At 40.0% G+C, this 16225-nt stretch overlaps 1 protein-coding gene across 3 annotated transcripts in view; it reads right to left on the minus strand.

Moving 5' to 3' along the window:
• Positions 1-16225, minus strand: part of PLEKHG7 (pleckstrin homology and RhoGEF domain containing G7) — a 67297-nt gene that overhangs the window by 9430 nt on the left and 41642 nt on the right. For 2 of the 3 annotated variants that reach the window (XM_019545246.1, XM_019545248.1), the window contains 6 exons: positions 13723-13836; positions 11157-11331; positions 8396-8511; positions 7469-7562; positions 4180-4259; positions 2965-3124 (listed from right to left, as the gene is read on the minus strand). In XM_019545246.1, coding sequence (XP_019400791.1) covers positions 2965-3124; positions 4180-4259; positions 7469-7562; positions 8396-8511; positions 11157-11331; positions 13723-13836 — 739 coding nt within the window. Of the gene's footprint in view, positions 1-2964; positions 3125-4179; positions 4260-4807; positions 7563-8395; positions 8512-11156; positions 11332-13722; positions 13837-16225 lie in introns of those variants that run through there. The other variant, XM_019545247.1, reaches the window with a different exon arrangement.

Consider the following 16225-nt stretch of genomic DNA (forward strand, 5'->3'; position numbering starts at 1 on the left):
GGTGCATATTAACTTTGCCTTCTGATTATACTGTGATACCAGTATTGGAGACTGGCTGAGTCAGTCAAACCCTAGGTACCTTTTAAACCAGAGACTTTTTGCATATGTTTATGGGTGAGACCTATTTTTACAAGCTGTCAGCACCTTTTGTCTGAGCAGGTACCTTGCAATAATCTGAATTCGTAATGAATTTAGTATGAAAAGACTCTTTATGGTTAAGATGCTCTGATCAGAAGCCACTCTATCTGTCATGTGATCTCCTTCTCCTCCACTGTTACTTATTAGGCATCAGAAATTGTTCAGAAATTGAGACGCACACAAAAACAGACAATTACCATATTTACTCAAATACAATACAAGATTTTTTTCTCCCCATTTAACAGAAGTTTCTTGTCTTGGATTAGAGTACAAGGGGGTGGGGAAGCAGCTCTGACTCTGGTTCAAACCCAGGTTCAGAGTCAGAACTGCAGCAGCCACCTACTTCCCACACCCTGCAGCCTCTGAGCTCAGAGCTGCTGCTGCCACAACTACTGTTGCATGGCAGAGCCAGGGCAGGAGTGACCATGAGCTCTGTGCCCTGGGCCAGAGTGGAGTTGGAGCCACTAAGGGTAACCAGTGGGGAGGGAGAAGAGGCAATGGGGGTGGGGGAGCAGGTGGGAAGGGGCAGGAGACATGGTGGGGGGGGAGGAGTGAAGACAGTGGGCAAAGGAAGGAAGGCAAGTGCTATATGCACTTGTTACTTGTTATAACTTCCCATGTATAGAATCTAATTACTGGGGGATCATCTTAAAATCAAAGTAGTCTTGGATTCAGGTAAGTATGTTATTTCCCTGAGGTTGCTAAGGCCTTTGTGGTATGTTGTGCCAAAGTCCATAAATTTCTCATAGGGCCTTAAGGGGTGCTTTGTGACCTCTGGACAATGTTCTTGTGGCCGTTTTAGACTTATCAAGTGGTTGCCTGAGATTGTAAGGGGCTGGGCTCTATCATCTGGATGGTCCCATTCAATGCTGGGTTTACACTATTGTGTTGTCCCAGAGAAGGAAGTTAATTGACATTCTTATATGAGCTTTTCTGATCTAATATTTTATGCCAGTATACTAATGAGGTGAAGGAAGTTCTTGGATGCTTAGGGTTTGTGGGCATGATCGAAGAGGTAAGCCTGTAGGGATGGCCCAAAAGTGAAGAAAGCAGGGACTTCATGTCCTGGGAGATAGAGGTGGTCCCATGCAGCGTGACTGCTGGCATAGAGACAGGAGCAGGAGAAGGAGCACTAAGTTCTTTCTGTACTGATGTACAGAAGGGAGTAAAAGCATGACAGATGAGATTTTAATGACTTGTTCTTGGATCTGCTGCACCTTTTACTCATATTCTGCTTCTGCATGAACTGTACTGCTAAAGCATCCCAAACTACTTGTGACTGAGATGTTTCTCAAGCAACAAGATGCTGGTATGCCTGAACTGGCACACCTGAAATCACAGAGGCAGGGCTGTCCTTGCCTTTAGCCCCTGGCTACAGGTCAAGTGACATTCTGTTTGGTTTCAAGTGGGTTGGTAAGGAGATGCATTACACAGATGCACAGCGAGGTGGTGTCTGTAGCATGTTTCAGAAGCCCTTATTTTTCCCCCGCTAGTGCAAATGCTTTTTTTCTCCCCTTAAACTTTTTCTTTACTTCCTGTCTTGAGTAGTGCTGAATGCTGGCAAATCAGGATAAATCTATTTCAAGGTTATCACAATTTCTATGGTGAAATTACAAACTTGCTCTTCCACAGTGCTGAGCAGAGGGGGTGCAGGCATGGCCAGGCCCCAGCAGGATGTACTGATTAGGGAGGGGTCTCCCCCCACCCACTGCTGCTCCTGACCAGCGAGGCAGCCAACATTTAGTTACATAGCAGGGAGTTACATGGAGTAACATAGCATTTAGCACCCCATCAAAACAAAAACCTTTCTCACTAGTTCAAGTTCTTCTTAAACAGCTTGTTCCAAGGAAAGAACAGAGGGACATTACCAGCTACCTGTTGATTAGCTCCAAAAAGCTCTAAGCAGACAGCATCCTGTCTGCCTTTGTCCTGTCTGCCTTATGCAGTCCCCTCTCAGCATTAGTTAGCATACCACATGCTGGCTATGTCCGCGGTGTGAAAGAGGGGAGGGGAGGAATCCCTGCGTGGGCAGGGGGTGGGACAGGATGAAGCCAGGCAGATGCTGCTGTGCCTGCAGTCTCTGCTGGAGCTCCAGCTGGGGAGCAGAGGGGCAGGGCCAGCCCTGCTGTGGAGCAGAGAGCCCCACCCAGGGCTGCAAAGTCTCTGGGATGTTGGAAGACTCTGGTTTAAGTTAAACCAGGAGGGGGTCTGGACAGATATTGCATAAACTGGTTTGATCCAAATCAGTTAATTCTGATACTACATTCAACCAGGTTTATCTTAAACAGCTTTCAGCCATTTTCAAACTGGCTTATGTGCACTGAACAGCTGTTCTGTTACAGGTTTAAATCAATTTCTGATCACTTAAACCAGTTTATGTGTTATGTCTGTCCCTAGCCTTAAGAACATCTCTATCAAAGGGCAGCAGGGAGGTGAGTGAGCAATATAGAGCTTATGGAATTCGAACTCCCAAACTGCAGCCGTGCAAACTTGAAGAGCATAAAGAGAACAGCCCATAGGTTTGTGCAGGCTGGTATTCTAGAGCAGGAGATTTGGGACAACTGTACAAGGCTTAAAAGTAATGGAAAATCTATTTAAAAAAGGGTTCCCCCAACTGCTAGTTCTCCTGGACAAAACAGTGTGTGTTACACAAAGAAATATAACTTGCTAGGATCTTTAAGTCTCCTTCTATACGTGAGGAGACATGCTTGAGCCCTGTGATCCATATGTAAAGGAAAACCTTTAGCCCAATGTTTAACCCACATATGAGGCTTTTTGTGCTATGTGTTTATAGCACATGAATATACAAAACACACATCAACATACCTGTTACATGGAAAGGGTCAATATTCTTTAGAACCAATCTGTCTAGTGGAATGGGCTGATCTAGGACAATGCAGAACCCACCTTCTTTTATGAATAATTGCAACTCCAGTGTAAGGGAAGGGCAGACAGGTATCAGACCTGTATCTGAACCCCCATATTTCTGGAAAAAGAAAAGGAAATAATTGGATGATATGTTCCTGGATGGTTGTGCGTGCTTAGAAACTCCTGACATAGAATATTTGACCCAACTGGTTTTCTACTCACACTGAGGCGCAATGCTGCCTCATACAAGAAGCAATTTCTAAAGAATTTCTCCCTTTAGCAGCAAACCTTTTCAAGGGCTCCTCAGCTTTGGCTCAGGCCCTTTGCACCCCACCCCCCATGCTAATCTGTACACCTCAGAAAATTTCCATGGAAGAAAATAACTGCAATTTCTTAAAAAATTACTTTGAATTCAGCTGTCATTTCCTGCATCCATCTATGGAATTATTGCCTAGTATCACTGCTTGGGCATTGTCCTGAACTTAATTGATTATTTTACTCCAAAGTACCAAGGCATGAGATGCCTTAATGGTCTTTTGGTGGTTAAAATTTGCTAATACCTAGGTCTTATTTCAACAGTAACAGATTTCATTTTCAAACTGGTTTATGTGCAGTGAACAGCTGTTCTGTTACAAGTTTAAATCAATTTCTGATCACTTAAACCAGTTTATGTGTTATGCCTGTCCCTAGCCTTAAGAACATCTCTATCAAGATCCTATGCTGTTAATATATGACCTGTGGAATGTTCCTTCTATTCTTTTCATGTCTTTGTGACCAAATATTTAGCAGAATTCACTGGAATATGACATATCTATACTATAAGATCTTTTGCTGTGGCCTCAAACTTGTGACCTCTAGGTTGTTAACTGAGCATCTTAGTGCCCATAACTCCCCAGCCCCATAGGGAATGGTAGTAGTATCTGTGTTCAATAATGTGCCCAGGATGTCACAGTGCCATTACAACGTGCAGAATTTATTAGCATATATTGATGATAAAACTACCGTGCAGGAATGGAACGTGATTTACTCTCTTGCTATTAGAAATCTTTTGGTGTTTACACTTTTTAAAAAATAATCCTTCCAATAAATTTTAACAAATGTTCTCCAGGATACACAAAATAATAATAAAGCCCTACACATACAGTATAGGCGGACATTTCTGTCCATTGTTACCTTTTTGTTACGTTTCATTTTGGTAATTAACAGGAAGTCATCGAAAAGAAAGAGGTAGACATCAAGGAATCTTGTACTTTCTGAAGAGATAAAAAACCCAAACAATAGTATAAGGATGTGTGCTTTTGAATCTAAAGCAGGTCTGTGTAAGAGTGTGCATCTCACTTTTAGATTGGAATGACTTAAGTTTCTTCTGAGAGACCTTTTATTAAAGCTTGTGTATTTTTGATGATACCGTGTATGAAACATTTGGTTTTTATAGGTGATTTTGAAAAAGAAAAAGGATTCCCATTCTGGCCTGCTATTACCCTTCTCCTTTGTTTTTTGTTCTCATAAACTCTATGCTTGAAAGACCTACATCCTTGTGATCTTAGGGCATTTATACATGTACTCCTGAAGTGGGGGTGCTTTAATTAGAGCACCTCCAAGACCTGCTCTAATTAAAGCTCCCAGAGCATCACGTGTATCAGCATCTCCAGGCTGAAAAATGGCAGCAGGGGTGCTTGAACTAAAATCATCGAATGAGCTTTAGTTCAAGCGTTCCTGCTGCCATTTTTCGGTGCAGGGACACTGATACATGTGACACTGAAGTCTGCTGGAGCATGGTAATTACAGCTCTGAAGCACCGTAATTAAAGTGCATCAGAGCAGCCTCTCTGCATTTGTATAGGCACCCTTAGTCATTAATATCTGTGGCATGTGCCAACTGCTTGGAAGACTGACAGTTTCTTATTACAAAATAGTTTGGATCACGTTTGGAGTATCTTTGAACAGACCTGCAAAGAGCGGCTAGACCAAAAAATTCACACGTGGGCACCAGGGATTTTTAACCCTTTGGAAAATGCAGATATTTAAAGAAGGGATGCTCTACTATTCCGCGGGGCCCTTAAAATAGTTGTCCAAAAACTGATACCCTCAGGTCATACTTTCACATTGAGATTATAAAGGTCCTGCAGAATCTAAACAAAACAGAGTGGAATCAACTTCTATCAGTAGCTTGCAAGTAAGGTTAAATAATTTAATAAATGTTTTTCATAGATTATTTTGTTATTTTATATGTGTGTATCTAGATGTAGAAATGTTATTTCATATGCACACATTTAGATGTCTTCAGGTATAAAGCCCCAGTTCCAACTGTGTGTAGATATGCCATAGCTTAAAGAATAAGTAATATTTTAAAAGAGGGTTGGAACCCCAAGAAGTCTACATGTCTGTGAATTATTTAGAGTTTTTGGGGTCTCTTAGTTCCATTGGACTCCCAGATTGGGGCTAGTGCCTCAATCCACCTTTAAGAGAATCTCTCCATTGGTTTCAAATCCTATCTTTATATTTTCTTGCATGCCTATGTCTCATTACTATCTTTTCCAGAATCACTTCTTCTCTGTCCTGTGCACAACCTTTTCTGTCTAGTTCCATTGTCTCTCTCTCCTGTTGGCAGCAACATAGTAATTCCTATGCTATCACTATTTGCCTGCTACATTCTTCAGCCTTCCCTCCCTAGTCTCCTCACCCCTCCTGTTACTTTTGGTGCCTTGGATGGGAGCACTCAACACAGAGAACATTTAACAAAATCTAACTTCAAAAGGTTTGAAGCCATTAAGTGATTTCACTTGCATAATGTTTGTTTGGGAACACGGTCTCCTAAAACAAATTTCAACTCTTTGTCTTAAAGATCAGAATGCGATGGCCCCATCCTTCACTTGTAGTCAGGGTAGTAGTAATCTTTCAGAATCCGTGCTTATTCTGAAATGTTTTGGTTTAAAAACTAATTCATTTACTGTGGCTTCTTAAATTAATGACAGTAACTAGAAGTTATAATTATATGTTATGGATTGGCCACTTGCTAGAAGGATGTGTACACAGAGACACCCTATTTTATCTTGCCAGCCATACAAGACACTAGAAACAGATGAGGTGGCTTGAGATCTTGCTTTCTTGGGCCGTTTCAAGGCCAAAGCCTGGTATAGTTCCTGTTGTAGCACCTTGTTGCTTAGCTAGTCATAACCAGGGATCCTAGTTTTCTATGGGGAAAAAGCAGAACATTTCCATTTAAAAACCACAAAAATCCACATCTTTCTGTGACCTACTGAAAGCGCAGTGATGTCCCATGGCAAGTGGCACCATTTCTGCTTTTATTTTTGCTATGGTTTTTGCCCCCCTGTCACCAATTGGCCAGGATGCAAAATTGTGGCAAAAATGAGAGAGCAGAAATGCCACCTCGTTTTTGGTCAGTCATGGAAAAACATGGATTCTGTGTTTTTTCCATGGTTTTCCATGGCAAACAAACAAGATTTCCTGGTCATAATATTTATCATAGCGTTGCCTAGATTATGCAGGACTAAATTGTTTCCTGCAACCTCTATGCAGGGATCACTGTATATGCTAGTTATCCTTACCACGTTCATCATTAGCTTCCACTTCCTACGGTGGCTACAGCTAATTTTTCAAGATCTCTTTATTGTGAATAAGGTACTGTCAATTTGAGCAGGTATTCCTTATGAAAGCCTACAAATAGCTGATTCTTTGGTGGGAGTTTTAGTTTTGAAAGTGGGAAGGCTTGTAGTCATTCCAAAGATTTTCCACTGTAAATTCCGTGTACGTGGGCCACTCACTAGAAATCCTGTTTCCCACACATGTGTATATCTTATACTTGAGCCTGAAGATTAGAGCATTTCTCTCAGGCATGTGTAATATATTAGGCTGATGCAGGGGTTAAACCTGGTGGCAGGCTCAAATTAGGATGCTAGTCCATGTCTATTTGTTTCTTATAGCCTCTAGCATAAGTTTTCAGTAATACCAGTAGGAGAAGGAAACATTTGGTCCATGGGAAGTCTGTCAATGTAAATATATTTCTTAGGATGAACATTTTATGTATTATTCTTTCAGCTTTAAGGCATAGCAAGGAACAACCCCATTTGAGAGAATGGCTTTAGTTTAAACAGCGTTAGGTACTTTAAATCATAGACACGTGGCTCAGAGAACTTCACCCCACCTCAACATTGGTATGTATGAATGGATTTAAATCTATCTTTGCGACATACTTTTCCCCCATTGTTCAGCATTGCACTGAATTATGTTTTTCATTTTCATCTGGAAAATGGAAAAAGAAGTCAAACCATGCAGATTACTCATTCGTTTGGCAGCTTAGCTGTTTCTCCTCCTTTGTATGATATACTGTCATTTTTGTTTTCTTCATCCCCATGTCTAGTTAATATATGGGGACATAGATTTTTTTTGCACCAACCATATACTGTATGATTCTGTAAAGCTAAGTCTTAAGTAACATTTACCTGCTAGAGCTAACTTCCCTTCATGAAGAAGATGCCTGTTTGCGGAAGACAGGATGTTTTCACTCAGGTTATCTCTCAAAATATGTTTCAGACACTTGAAAGAAAGAAAGAAACAGACTATCACACAGATTTGATTAAGAACTGAAAAGTTACCATCGTTAGAATCTGGGAACAGTCTTAGAATATTAGTATTATAGGCTATTCAGGTTCAGATCAAGCTAAATCAGCTAACAACAAATCATGACCCTGTTTTTCAGCAGTACTATGGATTAAACAAGTTTAGTTTTTTTGAAATGTCAAACTAGGATCTTCTTTTCTAGGTTGAGAACTGCACATGAATTGAAATAATCCTTAAAGTGAGTCCCACTTGGCAATGTTACCGTAATGCTACTTCTAGGCCAGCTGCAATCAAGGGAAGATCAAGAGGTGACCACAAGGGTGAGGAGTTCACACAGCACAAAGTAGAACACATTCCCATGGAAAAAAACCACTTCATATTTTACATATTTTACTAATGCTGATGTGAATTTCTTTGGTTCAACTGTGGGAGGGAGGAAGATGACAAATACTGCACAGCTCTATTTTGAAACTATATTAAAAGAAACAAAGAAATCATATCAACTGTACTTATCCAAATTATTCTTTGGTTACCATATTTATTTAGCTGCCTGAAGGAATTCCCAGGGACACTTGGAACAGATGCCTTCCCAATCTCAGAGCCAAGTGAGGACTGTCATAATTGTCATAATACAATAATAATACTATCGATAATGGATATAGTAGATCTCCCTAAGTGCTCTATAACAGTCTTCAACTATCCTTAGACCACAGTGCTAATATATGGCAGATGTGGATGCTAAGTGCATGCTTTCTTCAAAGCGACAGCTATGAGAATATCACTTAAATATTGCTTGAAAAACTTCTCACCTCTGGAACAAAGAACCTTTTGTCACGATCCCAAAGCTGAGGCCAAATGATGACCTCCTGCAGCTGTCGACATTTCTGAAAATTGTCCAACCACTTTACTTTACCTTCAAGATCCCCTGAAAGAGATAACATGCCATTTATTCACATATTCCACCATAATGGACCCAAACCCATTACGCTGACTGCTGACCAGTGATTCCAGTGGAAGCTGAAAAATGATGTGAAATCCTAGCCCTGTTGATATTGGTAGCAAAACTCATTTTGACCTCAGTGGGGCCAGGACAAGTTGGCATGTCCTGTTAAATACAGTTATGGTATGTACCAACCTTATCTGCAAATCATTTTTCATTTTGTTTTGTTTTGCTGTGTTTTAAACATTCAAATGCATCTTAACAATTGGAGCCCAGACTGAAGTCTGCTGCTTGGAGAAAGTTATTTAATTATAAGGAAATTAGCTTATGTTAGACTGTTAGAACTGGCCAGAGTCTTTAAAAGGAAACTTGAAGAAAGAAATTATTATAGCATGTTACTGGATCTCAGGCTAGCTGGGACTTTAGTCCATATGTAAAGAGAAGAGCATGTGTGAAGTCTTTGGAGGATCAGAGCCTTAATGAGCAAAGCCATTTAAAGGACAACTAAATTTGGATGTAGAGCGATTTTGTTGTACATTCATAACATGAAAGGGAATGCTGGACGTAAAGATATTCCTTGTTCCATCTCACCAAGTTAAATCATGGTTTCTCTACTTTACACATGAAGACAGGAAGATCAGGCACTAGATCCATAAGAGGAGTCAAGTGCTTAAGTTCCACAAACCTGCCACTTTAAGGCACCAAAGTCCAAAATGTGCATTCTCAAAACCTTTGATTAGCTGCTGTCTACACCTAGAAGTACCTGAGATTTCTGGTACCTAATTTTTTCACCAGTGAAACTTGTTGAACATTTAAAACTACATTTCTGGGCATGCCCAGTTACCTCAGTCCTCATAGTACTGAGTAGCTAGGTTACTGAATCCATCTGATTCCATAAACTAGTCAAAGGAAACCTACTTCATCTGCAGGACCTGACCTGTAGGTTTTTTAATAACATACTTACCACCAGATCAAGATGTGTATGTGAAATGCAGAGGACTTTTACCTAGTAGCTCAGTGATCAGAGCACTCACCTGGGATGTGGGGTAACCTAGATTCAAATGCCTCCTTTGCCTAAGAGAATTTGACGGTTAAAATTAAATACCTACTGACTGTGTATTTGAGGATGGGAGTCTCAATCCCTCCTGAGGAAGCTGTTCCACTTGGCATGGAAAAATTAAATGTTCATTGGATAAGAGAGGGAGCATACAAGGAAAAGCATGAAGAACCTGTAGCCTACACGTTTGAGCACATGCTTGTGAGACTCTGGTCCTTTTCCTCTGCTTTAATCAGTGTTCACATATTTGATATCAAGTGGTTACTGGAGCAGGCGGTGGAATACAGGTCTCCCCTTTCCTCCCTGTGGGTGAATACCCTACCTATTTGGCTTGTCATTCTGCTCTAGTGAATATATAATTATTTAGGTTCAAATCCTGTCTAGCAGAGAAGGAAATTGAATGGTGGTCTCCCACATCCAAAGTGGGTGCTCTAAGTACTATTGGAGAAAAAGAGGTAGGGGGTGAGGGGAAGATTTTTCTCTGGCATGAGTTTTATGCAAAAGAGATGGTGTAGATACCTAACTCCAGGAGGGTTCAGGGCTGTGAAGTCCAGCTGGAGAAAGGCATTTTACGCTGGGCAATATGGGAATGCCCAAGTGCTGAAGAGGGGTGAAACTTAAAATATACCCCTCTTCTTAGTGTTTCCTGTTGGTTATTTTATGGTGCTCCCTCCCCGGTATGCTGGTTCTAATGGATCCCTTTCTTTTGTGCATTGCACATCATTCAGGGCATGCATTTTGCTATGCAGCTTGGCACTTAATGGCTAAGCCTTGCCGAACCCAGGTAAGAAGTCCTTTACTGGATCTAGTGATAAGCCTCTTACCAGAATTGCTTCCTGATTCAGAGTCCTGTGCAGAGATCAGTAGGCCAGGCATTTTGCAAGTTGATGTATTTGCTATCTATTCATATCCTCTGACATCAATGGAAGTTGTATCAGGCTACTGGAGATAGCTCTTATAATGAACTTTATAGCTTTTAGACATTTACAGCCGAGATAATAGATTCCAGGAAATGACGGAAATAAAACATTATTTATGTAAAACATAATCCAGGATTAAACTGTCTGGGTCTACCCATTATTTTCTCGACAAGCTGCAGAAAATTTTCCTTAGCTGAGATTGCTCCCTAGCTCCTTACATTTTAGGACTGTAATTTGGGAAAGGTCATTGGCATAATACGTCCCAAGTTTGTGGAAATTAATTCTCTTAAGGCTTAGCCTTTCCAAATCCTTCCTAGATGCAAATCCATCTCAAAGACCTCTAAGTCTTTGTCTAAGACTTTCCATGATTCATTCCAATTTGTGAGCTGCTCACTGCTGCCTGTATGTCAGTGCAAAAGATTCTGTGTAAGTACATGCGTCTGACTGATTTATATATCTCAATACCACGTGGAAGGGAGCCTTTGACAAGTGAAATGTGGTGACAGCTAATTTCAAGGAAGAGGAAGGACTTAAAGGGGAGAGAACATTTTTCATGCTCCATCTCCATTGTTAAGCAGCAAAAATAGAGTTGAGTCCCACATATATCATTGCTGAGTAGCTCAGAGAAACATGACTTCATTTTAGCTACTTACGTATGGACTTTTCCACCTTTTCTTTAATAGAACAGATGGTGGCTTTCTCTGTTGAGTCATTACTTCTTTTCCAGATGTTGTTGAGGAGGAGGGGATATCGGGTCAGTCGATGTAAAGGAGCAACTAGCAGTTCTGTCAGATGTAGCCGTTTGCACTGTTCATGTTGTTCACACCACTACTGAATACAAAGGAAGTGTATTTTCAGATCAGAGGCTTAGGTCTTTTCTCTGGCAGAGAGTTAATAACCAATTTTCTGCACTGGCAGTTGATTGAAATAAAATGGATGATGAACTTCTCATACCGTAAGAGCCCAATCCAGAACCTAGTAAAGTCAGTAGAAAGGCTCCCGTTCATTTCAAAAGTGCTGAATCAGTCCCACCAGTATATATTCTGGATATATAATTTTGGTGGTGGTAGAGTAATGTTGTAGCCACAACAGTCCGGGAATTATGCAAAAAGCAAGGAATTTTGTGGTTGATATCTTTTATGGGATCATGCAGTTGGTTCAATAAAGGATATCACCCACAAAAATCCTTGCCCAAGTTCCCCATTTCTGACACTGCAACAATTACTGTAGCAAGTAATTCTTTTGTTCACCGCTGAAGTTCACCATGAGGTATCTTAATATAATTTATTTTCGAGACATTCCTTATTTCCAGCTTTTGATTGCTTTGCCTTTACATGCATGTCTACAGCTCCTGTTGTTATTAAGGAATTGCAGCTATTTCAAACCCTGAAGGCTATGGTACATTCAGTATTCCTGATTGCCACAAGGGGGCTTCTTGCAGGACTACAGTTTGCATGTGAGTGAGCTCATTTTACAAAATAAAAAGCAGGGAAAGTTTTAAGATGGTCATTATTCAGCATGTATATAATGTGATTTGCCCATAATAAAACTGCCAAGACCCCAGTCAAAGCAGTCTGTGATCTAAATTCTCCGTGATCTAAATTCAGTGCAAATCCAGATTGATTCCCCTAGATATATGTAGTGTAATTCAAAGCAGAATTGGCCTATTGAGTTAACTTCAGAAATCCATGAATGATAACTATTCTGCACTGGCAAGAGTGAGTTACAAAGGATGAAAAATTTCAAGTATAGTGGAGAGTTGGGTATTTGGAACTTGATTGAGCTGGAAAGCCAATTAATTGTATTATCAAAACCATCAGCCTGCAATTGAGTTTGGCTCAATGGCAAGGCAATTTTGTGTTTGTTTACAAGTGCTTTGAGATTTTAAAGCATTACACAGTACTGTATCTTGTTGTTTTTAATATTTGCTGTACAGTACTAGTATTAAATTATAATTTTCGGTACTTCTTACTGTGGCATTTAATTATCTAAAAAACCTGATTATCTAGAACTGATGGTGACACTAAGTATTCTGGATAATTGGCTTTCTGCTGTATGTAATTATGGTGCTTTTGTGTTAGCCTCCCAGCTTCTTGCTTCCTCCTACTTGATCTGAAATATATTTCATTTTCTTGTATCTCAGGAAGTTAAAAAAGACATTTACATCAAGGAGTTGTTGTTTTATGTACATCCTATACTGTCAAGGGATTTTGTTCTCTCTAAAGTGGGTCACAGAAAAAGGAATGCTTTCTTCCTATTTGGATACCTAAAGTATGCCTTTGGAGATGCACTGAAGACTCATGAAAGCATGCAAAAGCATGGCCATACATCATTGCATACATCATTTTGGCACTGTTCATGCAGGCCCTCTTAACTTCCCCATTAAAAGAATTCAGGCTCAGAATGAATTTAAGAAGTGTGGATCTTATTTTGAATCTTGTGCATGTAACAAATGAAGTTATCATGTGATTATGGATAGGGCTTCAACAGGTACAGCTTCTGTGGCAAAAGGACCATAATACCCTCTTCCAACCCTCCAGAAGATAGCTTGAGGCATTTGTTCCCTTGTTCTAACTCTTTTGTGTCTTGATTGGCTTTTACTAGATCACAGACTCATGGTCTCAAGTGGTTATGTGAAAAACTATTTGAATTCTTGGTGTTGACAAATGCTGTAGGCAGTGGCCAGCTCCCTTCTAGCTTCCATATGTTCTAAGTCTACAACTCTTATGGGCTGGCCTGTGGACCACTTACTTGTATAGGTAAGCAATAGTTTATAGGAATAGTGCCATTATCTTTGTAGCTACTACTTTTATACCATTCAATGGCAACAGGAGTTCACAGTTTGCACCCTAGAATAGTGACTGCTTTGGCCAATTACATTTTGAGTCCGAAGTCTAAGCTAATTCTAACACTTAATATTTCTATACACAATTAACAATATAAACTGAATGCTCATCAGAATAAAGTTGATATTGAAAAGGTACTGCATGAGCATATTGGGTAAAATCCCAGTACCTTTCAAGTCAAAGGAGAAATTGCCACTGAGGAAAATGGAAATAGCGTTTTATCAACTCAGTGGTAATTTTTACAGGAGAAATGGTATGATAGTATTTAAAACAGTATTGCTTTCAGTCCCCCTTTTCAATCCATTTTAAAGTACTTTCATAACTAAAAGCGCTAAATGAGAGGGGGGAAATGACAACAAAACCATCACTTTACTTTCAGGTAGATTCCAAAATCTTCTCTCTGTCTCAGGTTCTCCAAGTAAAAGACAGCTGAGGTGTAATTAAGGCAATAAATCTGGTGGGTTTGACAGAGGTTGCCATGGAAATACTGCAAGACAAAAAGGTTCAGAAGTTTAACAAGAGTGAAAAGGGACGACATCATGGCAAAGGGAGAAATAAATGGATAAGGAGTAAATTGTGCTCAAATTTTGCTTCAAACAAGAAAAATGGGGGTATAACAAATGGTAAATTTGTTAAGGAAAAATGCTTCCTAGCAGAACTCCTGCCGTTTTACATGTTTTCGTGATGTTCTTTGACTTCATTTGTGTATAAAATGTAAAAGTAGGTGATAAAAATGCTAGACTATGCAACAGTTTTACATAGCTTCACATTTAAGGATTTTCTAATGTACATACTGTGCATGTTGATGGCTCTGAAAAGCATCAGGTGGAGCCTTTTAATGCTGACGAAGTCAGTGGCAGAACTCTTGACTCCCGTGAAGCTAGAATTTCACTTACTGAAGCCTACTCTCCAAAATGCCTGAAATCTAAGGCAGTAGGAGCAGGAGAGCCACAATGAATACCGTATTTGCCTTTCTTTTTTTAAATCTCCCTAAAGAGATGCAAGAATTGCACAGGTGGCATATGTGAATATCCACATTCCTGACCTCTGGGATAGTGTCTATCTTCGCATTTTTCAGGAAGTCTTCTGGTGTAGCTCCAGCTGCAGCTAGCTCAAAGTAAGATACTCTTTTCCTGTGTACATTACTGTTTCTATTGTTTCTACCACTACTGAATCCCACAGGAATGACTAGATTGGTGGAAGAATCCCTGAAAATTGCTAGTGTAGGCATCACTGGAGGACAAAAAATCAGAGGGACTGGAGGGTAGGAAGTGCTGAAGAAGAAGGGAATAGCTGCTTTCAGCTGTCTGCTGAGCAGCAGCATGGCAACACCTTTCTCCCACTGATCTAGTACAGTGACTCGACAAAAAAAAAAAAAAGTGATCACAGATGGGAGGAAATAGGGGGCTGATAAGGGAGGCATTCAGAGAAAATAATATAGGGAGGAGAACCTTGCACAGAGGAAAATGAAGAAGCATGTTTGATGTGTATAGACTCAGAATGGTTATGCCATATACAAGGATGTGATATATATTTAAACAATACAGGAAGGAAATGACTTTAGGTCAGGACTCCTCCCATACTCTTTATATATAGTTTTTCTGATGGCATTAGCAATGACAGTCCAATCTGACTAGTCCAATCTGATGGGCATTAGCAATGAAACTCCAATTTGACTAGTTAAGAAATTTCAGTGTGATCGGGGTAGGTTTTAGGGTAGTAGGTGTGGTAAACATGCATGTAAGTTTGCAAAGGGAGTGGGCAGCTCTGCTTGTTCTGGATGAGCTCTCTTAAAACAAGTTTAACAATGTGATGGGTGTGACCTCCCCTCCGGTTGTACACTACTTCAGTAGAAATAAAATGTAGCTGTGAAAGTTGTTTTCTAAGTGATCTGCCTAACCTCCAGCTATGCTGCTCTGACATGAAGGAGATCTTTATAGAAAAAGTATATAGAGAAAAAGCTTTATAGAAACTTCATCTGTGCAAGAAGGAATATTCCCAGGTGCTGATCTGAAGGCTCACCCATGAGAAGTAAGCACCCTCACACATCTTGTCTAATTTCATGTCTCTCTTGCTTCAACTGCAAAGTGCATTTTTTGACCTTCTCTTTCTGACATAAATGCATTTCAATATGTATATTTGAAATAGAAAAAGCCCTACCAAGGCAAGATAGTCCACTGCACTTACTTCTACCCCTAGGGAGATGCTGAGCAAACAATAGCACGTGACAAATGTTGGTTTCATTGCTTAATGCACTAATGGCAGGCACTGGGATACTATGGTGAGGAGTGTGCTATAAGAATCTACATAGAACAGCATATTGTGTTCCTTTAAAGCCTGTTACCTTTGTGAGCATGGAGATGAAATCCAGGGAGGATTCAGATTTGTTGATATAATCCTTAATGATTTGGAAAAAACTTGTCACAAAACTGAGACTCACCTAGTTAAAGAAAGAAAAACAGTCTGATTTAATCGTCCGAGCTTTATTTTCATTGCGGCTAACTTCTAAAGCCCCCATACTGCAATAGAGACCATGCCTACTGGATAACTGTGTGCATGCGCTGAATTCTACTGAACTCTATCAAGTCAACCTGAATTATGCGCTATGTACTGAAACTGATCTGAAGTTAAAACATAACTATTAAAAACATGCATTTGCATCTTGTTAAGCTCTGCTTGGCAAACGTACTGTAACTAGATCACACATTTCCAATTAAACTTACTGTTAAACAGTAGTTAAAAAAAAAAGACAGCTCTCCACTGGAAACTATAGCAAACCAATGATTTGCATGAGGGTGATGCTGATCTGATGTGACAGAGCACTGTAAATGATCAATGAAATCTTCAAATCCATCTGGAAAGAGACTAATTTTTTT

This window comes from Crocodylus porosus, unplaced genomic scaffold (assembly GCF_001723895.1).
Source record: "Crocodylus porosus isolate Cpor-Errol unplaced genomic scaffold, CroPor_comp1, whole genome shotgun sequence".
NCBI classification, from domain to species: domain Eukaryota; kingdom Metazoa; phylum Chordata; order Crocodylia; family Crocodylidae; genus Crocodylus; species Crocodylus porosus.